The 7,831-nt window shown below is 36.9% G+C and overlaps 1 protein-coding gene across 1 annotated transcript; it reads left to right on the top strand.

Moving 5' to 3' along the window:
- Positions 1-2,885: 2,885 nt before the first annotated feature.
- LOC147476439 (trans-ocimene synthase, chloroplastic-like) lies at positions 2,886-7,133 on the top strand. The gene is made up of 8 exons (XM_086584677.1): positions 2,886-3,153; positions 3,227-3,379; positions 4,081-4,342; positions 4,854-5,232; positions 5,354-5,572; positions 5,689-5,827; positions 5,935-6,183; positions 6,483-7,133. Exons 1-8 carry the CDS (start codon positions 3,004-3,006, stop codon positions 6,786-6,788), a joined length of 1,857 nt encoding a protein of 618 aa, XP_086440803.1. The 5' UTR covers positions 2,886-3,003; the 3' UTR covers positions 6,789-7,133.
- Positions 7,134-7,831: the final 698 nt, after the last annotated feature.

The raw sequence follows: 7,831 nt of genomic DNA, 5'->3' as shown, positions 1-7,831 counted from the left end.
ATAAATGTTCATTGGTTTTGTAAAGGCCAAATATCCAAACAGAAACAACTATAACGGTTACATTGCCAAGTTTAAGAGTCATAAGAGAGCCGTACATCGCGGCTAACTCGGCAAGTGACTCATGTGGTTTGTTGCCAAGTTCAAAGAGGTTTTCAAAGATAGGAAGAGGGAAAGGACCTAGTGGAAAGTTGCAAGGAAAGACTCTCCTCCTTGTCCTAGTGACAACAATAACAATAAGGCATGCCCATGTAGAGAAAAAAAAAGCAAAATAGCAATTGAGAAATCCATATTGCTTACAGCAGTAATGTCCATGTACTAAACAAGCTAAGGAAATTTAAATGAGGTGTCACCTCAGAGCTGAAGTGCAAACAAGAAGCTAGAGATCAAAGATGGGTGGGCTGTGGGCAAGAGAGAAAACTAACATAGTGAGCTGAGCTTCTATTTTTTTTTTTATTTTTTTTCCACTAAGTGAGCTTGAAATTTTATTAATAAGAACGATAAAAGTTACATGATAGGTGAAGAAGAAAGTAAGATGAGAAAAACAACATAAAAGGGAAAACCCAATATAGAGGGGACTGCATCATTGTAATGGATATGACTTCCCTACTAGATAGATCCTCCAGCCATACCATTACCAATCATGTGAACTACCTCTTGTTCACAAACTGAAAATGTGCACTACATAGTGAGCTGAGCTAGGTATGGTATATATGTGGATGTGAGTGCTAACTGTTGACCCAAAAGAAATTGAAGAGCAAGAGATCCCGACCCCCACACACGTTAGTTAGTTGGGTTTAATCAGGGATGGAGACGTAACTCTAGATTTACGGGTCCAAGGTGGGGGCAGTAGTCAGGGCCGGCTCAAGGCTGGATGTGGCCTTAGGCGACGATCCAAAGTGAGGCTTTTTTTCTAAACTAATTGACTAGCTTCCAAATACAAAAGTATTAGAGACAAATTTGTGAGAATGTGAGTTTAAGATGATCAATGGTTGGGAGTAAAACATGGAAGGGACAGTGAGAGAGAGACGTTTAGAAAGAGATGATTGATATAGAAATTGATAAATTTGTCTTTAATTAACTTGAGACGAAGTGGAAAGGCGCCATCGAATATGGAGATTTTGCTTTAAATGTGGGATTTACCATTTTCATTTAATCTTTTCAATTAAGAGATTTAACTAGATAAGGACACTCCCACAAAAAAATGAGACTAGTTCGTGTTTGTAACCATTATATTTGTCATATAGTTTTGAGATGCAAATAATGTAGTGGACTATTGGATATTATTTCTTTTAAACCAATTCAATTCCCGAAATTTAGTGCGGTGGGGAGAATTGGAGAAAACAAATTGACCACATTATCCTTTTGTGTTTTGTTTTGCATTTAAAAAAATAGTAATATCAAATATGTGCAAGGACAAACAAGGAAATTTGAGGCCTTAGGCGGCCGCCTAAGTCGCCTAACGGATGAGCCGGCACTGGCAGTAGTACATTAGACCATAAAAATTTGGAAGGACGAATTCAAAGTCTGATCCTTATAGTTTTAGGTTTTTTTCTACTGATTGTAGTATAACGTATGGATGTTTTCCAAATGTTGGGTGGGTCCTCCATCCTTGCTACACGGCCTGCATGTACATGCTCCTGCAATATATGTTATTCGATCCGGCCTGTCCAAGAATTATCTCTTGGTGGTCTTTGCTCCTGATATATTACATTTCTCGCCAGGTCCTTACAGTTTTAAGTACAATTAATTGGGCTGAGAGTCTAATTTTCTAAAATAATTCGCCCTAAGTCCACTTCAATTTTAATTTTGTCATAAGTCCAAAACCGGGCTAACGCCATTATATGTAAATTTAAATTTACATATGAAAATTTGAATTGACACATGTAAATTGAAATTTGCATATGAAAATTTGAATTGACACAGCTTGAATTTGAATTTGAAATTTACATATGCAAATTTGAAATTTACATATATAAATAAAGTTGTGTAAATTCAAATTTTTCATATATAAATTGATGACGTCAGCCCTATTTGTCCTTGAGCCAAAATCATTAATGAAAATGTGTCATTAAGCCCAAATTATAAGTAAAAAATGATGATGTATGATGACGTCAATTTGGTTTTGAACTTATAGCAAAATTAAAAATCAAAGTGAACTTATGGCAAAATTATTATTGGGTTTTGTTCTTGGGCTGTAATTACTGTTTTAACTATCTGGGATATGTGGGTATAGATTTGATGATAATCAAGTACAAGCCATTTGAGCCACACAAAAGTCAATACAAAAGTCCCGTCTGTGTTTTTTTTTTTTTTTTTGATTGAGTAAAACATAGTACACATACATAAAGTACTGACTGGTTTTTTATTTGGAGGAAAACATGGTGAGCCTTGGGTCAAAATCATAAACACAAATGATTACCTATATTTGCTTAGTTATGTGAATTATCGATAGGTTTATGTGGACAGTTCCATGCACATCCCTAACTCTAAAAGTCCTAACCAAAAAAAATAAAAGCCAATGGAACGAGTGTAATTTTTAAATATTATAGAAGGTATACATGCTAAACACATATACGGCTAATTTAGACAACAACTAGATTTTGAACCCGGGCATATTTAGGTCAAAAAAGCATGCTACTCTGCACACTGCGTTAATTTATTTATAAATAATTTTGCATTAGGAAATCCAAAATGCAAAATGACAAAGAAAGAAGGGTACAAAAGACAATCGTTGTTCTGCACTTTTGCTTGACTTGAGAAGACCCGACATTAAAGATGCACTAAAATTTGAATATAAAAGCTATGGGTTATAAAAAGTCTTCCCCTGAGGATCATTTTCCTATTTTCGCTGGTGTAAAACATGTTTTATTTGCCTTTGCTTTTTTATAACCATGTTTTTTATATTTTGTGTTCACTTGCAGCAGTTATACTTCAAATTTATAAACATGTTTTCTTTGCCTTTGCTTTTTTAATGTTTTCTTACCTGTACCGTGCTATATAAGTATGCATTTGGGTTACCCAGCTCTGTACCAGCACTCTTTCCTCTCACTGCTAGCGATGAATCTGATTAATTTGCAGTTCTCAACATCAGCCACGAGACTCAATGATCACCAATGCACTGCAAAACGAGCTTATGCGTTTGGGAATCTGCAGGTTAGTATGTTCCCTCTGCAGTTCTCATCATGTACAGAAGTTTTTTCTTGTTTTTTATTTTTCTCTTGTACAGAAGTCACAAACCAAATGCAACTCAAGAGGAGCAAATGTGAAAGGACATCGTTCAATAATGTCCCCTGATTTGCAAAAGGAACGACGATCTGCTGATTACCACCCGACTATATGGGATCCTCAACTTGTTGAATCTCTAAAAAGTTCCTACTGTGTAAGACTAAGACTATTCATCTGCTGATTCTAGCGTTGTATATGAATTGTGATAACGACAAGTTAAATATTTTGAATTTGACAGTGTTCGTATAATCATATTTGAATGTATATAAGAGGATATGGCCAAAGAAACATATCAAGCAAGGCACCCAATACCTAAGAATTAGGGACACCAACCACTTTCTATCCATTAACCACCATCTCCACCATCATGGCATCATCCACCACCCAACGAACTAGCATATATTGGCAGCGTATCCCAAATGGTATCATAAGGATCGATCTCTAACAAACCTGGTAAAGTGACTAATTTATCATAGGTAAATTAGTATCATTTCAGAGGCCAACTGTTTTTCGGCAAGACCGGTGAGCCAAATCTTGCCAATGACTCTTTTTATGGTTTGTAAGTGGTAACAAAGTTTAATTATGTGTTTTCCGGTTAATAATATAGTCCATAATTGTTCTTCTTTCACAACATAACACGGTTTTGATAAGGTTAGAAACATCCAAATGAGCTGATTTTTCCAGTGGATGTTCTCCGATCCATGACGGAGAGAAACTCTCCACAGAAGTTCATTTTAATTTCTTGTGAGGGTCCACATTTAGGTAGGATGTCTATTAGAGGTGGCTAGCTAACGTGCCAATTAATGTGAATTCTTGTCAACAAACTTAAGTTTTTCAATGGTTTATCCCCTGCAGTATGAAAGATTTAACAGCAACTTGGAGGAATTGAAGAAAGAATGCAGAAGGCTCCTCAAAGAAGTCAAAGAACCGATTGCTCGATTAGAACTTATAAGTTCCATGCAACGGCTAGGAGTGGCATACCACTTTGAGGAGGATATCAAAGAGGCACTTGATATCACTTATTACTCTGAAAAATATTACAGCTGTGACGATCTTCACACAACTGCATTGCAATTTTATATTTTACGACAACATCAATATTATCCAGTTCCTTCAGGTATCATTTTACTTTTCCAATTGAAACTAGCACATTGTCATGATGTTTCATATACAGAAACCTTGCCTTTATAGGTCGGACGGTCGGTGAGGAAATATGCACAACTCGTTAATTATATTTATCATGACAGTAAAGGGGTAACAACATGTTTACTCCTCTCCCTGTTCCTGCCATAGTACACTGCCGTTACATTTTCCATCTCAACAAATAAACCATTTCAACTAATAACCAAATATGGTACTTCAGGATTTTCCCACCTGACGTTAGGTCCTATGTAGTTCAACAACAACAATAAATAATTTGTACAAGCTAGCGTGGAATCGCTAATAGTACTTGTTAGCAGAAAAAGCGCCCAATATATATAATTTAATTACTAAAGGACGTATTGAACATGAATACAATACGAAAATGGACCAAGTAATAATAATGTTGTTTCTAATTTACAGTCATTTCATTATATTATTCTCACTTTTTCTTCATTATATCTTACCTTTGTTATTTTGCTATAAAGCGGAATTGTGCTTTGAGAAATTCAAGAATGTAGATGGAAGATTCAAGGAGTACTTGAGCCGGGATACAAAAGGGATTTTGAGTTTTTATGAAGCTTCGCACCAATTTTTACATGGGGAGGATTTGTTTGATGAAACCAAGAAATTTACCTATAGGTGTCTGGAGTCTTTGAAAGGTCACACGAATATCGACCAAGCAATGCTAGTCCAGCATTCACTGGAGACACCTTTACACTGGAGAATGCTAAGGCTTGAATCTCGGAATTATATCGATGTTTATGAAAGATATGATAATAAGAATTTGGTTCTTCTTGAATTGGCAAAATTGGATTTCAACTTGGTGCAGTTCGTACACCAAACAGATTTAATTGAGCTATCAAGGTGTTGTTTCTTGACTAAATAAATTTCAATCCAGTCTAGGGCGATGAACATAAATAAGTTATTGAGATCTGAATATGAACTTGTTTGAAGCCATGACAAGAAAATGCTCATGAATTTGTAGGTGGTGGACAGAGTTGGGCTTCAAAGAAGAACTAGCATTTTCAAGGGATAGATTAGTGGAAAATTTCATCTGGGCAATGGGGATTATCTATGAGCCCCAGTTCTCAAAATGCAGGATAGGCCTCACCAAATTCATTTGCATATTGACAGCCATCGACGACATCTATGATGTATATGGGTCACCAGATGAGCTTGAACTCTTTACTGAGGCAGTGAGTCGGTAAGATTGATCTGAGTAGTTTTAGAACATCATGGGTATCATAGTTTCTTTAAAATGTACCTTATTGGTCAGTAAGATTATTAATAATCGATACTTTCACACTTTCCTTTCCTTAGATGGGATGTCAAGGCCGCAGAGAATCTCCCGAAGTACATGAAGATATGTTACTTGGCTATGTTTAATTTTGCCAATATGATCACCCATGATATCCAACGAGATCAGGGGATATGTGTCTTACCCTACATAGTGAAAGAGGTAATAAAAACAAGTTTAATATATGTATCTTATATCTCCTACATTTTTTTCAGGTTGATTTCAGTTCATTAGTGTACTGAACTATTTTAACATGCATATTACCACAGTGGATTAGCCTTTGTAAGTCATACCTAGTTGAAGCTAGGTGGTTCTATAATGGGTATACACCAACACTGGAGGAGTACTTGGGAAATGCATGGACGTCTGTGGGAGGTCCAGGGGCCATGGTCCATGCATATATTCTTCTTGGTGAAACGATAACTACTGAGTCACTTGATTGCTTACAAAATGGGCCAGAGCTAGTTTACTGGGCATCAGTCATAACCAGAATCAACGACGATTTGGGAACATCAACTGTAAGTTACTTATCTACTGTATCTCTATTGCATGCATCATGTTATTTTCACCTGGTGTACGTTTTGGGTCACAGCATTAAGTGGTTTCTTTACAAAAAAACGTTAAGTGGTTTGTAAAAATACAAAAACCATACCGAATGAGGGGTGTGTGTGTTTGATTACACATGGGATCTTATTCAGCGAAATGGAGATTCTAGTATGCAAGTTAAGGGAAACTATTATAGATTAACTCTTTATGAGCAAATATGTGTAGAGCTAGTTAGCAAATCTTTTGTGACTAAACAATCTTACTATTGAAGGCTGAAATGAAAAGAGGAGATATACCGAAGTCAATCCAATGCTTCAAGAATGAGAAGGGTGTAACAGAAGAAGAAGCTACAGAGCACATCAAAAGCTTTAGGAGCAACTGCTGGAAAAAACTCAATCAAGAGTGTATGAAAACTTCCCTTCCCAAATCCGTAGTAAACTTGGCTGTAAACATGGCAAGGACTAGTCATTGCATCTTTGAACATGGAGACGGCATTGGTACTTCACATGGAGTGACTAAAGATCGAGCAGTTTCACTGTTTATAGAACCAATTGAAATCAAATTCAGCTCATTGTGATTACAAAGGGCCTTAGTTAACGGAAATAATTACCTAATTAGTATGCTCTTTCTTTTTGCTATTGGTATGTTTTCAAAAAAAATCGGCAAAGACACAACAGAGGGTTCCAAACTTCACAACACAAGCTGGAATGTTTAAGTAAACTTCTTAGAAGTTGATAGAGCGTGCTCTCTTCGCGCACTCTCTCGAGCGGGCCCGTGCCTCGAGTCTTGTTTGCTATACTCGCACCGCTTGTATTTGTACAGATTTATCTTTGTTATTTTAGTTTCTATTTTAGGAACTTGTAATCTCTATATAAACCATTGTAATCTCTATAGAAATTAATCAAGTAAATATTCTCTCAAATCAATCTCTCTCTCTCTAATTTATCATGGTTTCAGCCTAATTTCGATCCAAACCCTAACCTTAACCGCTCTAAGCTTCCGCCTCCTCTCCATTCTCAATGGTCGACGCCTCAAACACCAATAATGACTCTCCTCCAGGTTCTGATGATCCTTTCTTTGTACACCACTCAGATAGCGCCATGGCTATTCTCGTATCTCCTCTGTTATCCGGTGACAATTATCCGACTTGGTTACGTTCTATCTCTAGAGCCCTTCGAGCAAAAAATAAGTTTGGTTTTGTCGATGGCTCTGACACAGCAAAATTAGCTTGCGTCCATGTAGATGAGATTTTAAACTTCTCTAGCTCAGTCCTCAGTCTATTCCATCTAGCCTAAATGCTCAATAGTATAGTAGTTGCTCTGTGCCAAATGTAATCGGGCAAGAGTAAATGAAGTCGCTTCCGATGACTAAAATTCCTCCTATGGAAAGAAAGAAAGTAGAGGAGGTTTATGTTGGAGTTATCCCTCACATGAGGAAGAAGGAGAGAATCTGGTATTGTTTGTGTGAAGAGGTTTGAGCGAGCGCACGCTTAGAAATGGTCTTGCCCAAGGCTCCCTTGGAGTTTTTTTCAGCCCACTTACGAAACAAGTCTATTGGACTTTACTGAGAAAAATCGAAGAGGGTGCGCGCGCTCGAATTGGTCTTGCCAAGAGCACACAC

Source organism: Coptis chinensis, chromosome 9 (assembly GCF_015680905.1).
Source record: "Coptis chinensis isolate HL-2020 chromosome 9, ASM1568090v1, whole genome shotgun sequence".
In the NCBI taxonomy this organism is placed as follows: Eukaryota; Viridiplantae; Streptophyta; class Magnoliopsida; order Ranunculales; family Ranunculaceae; genus Coptis; species Coptis chinensis.
This window is presented reverse-complemented; position numbering and strand designations above follow the sequence as displayed.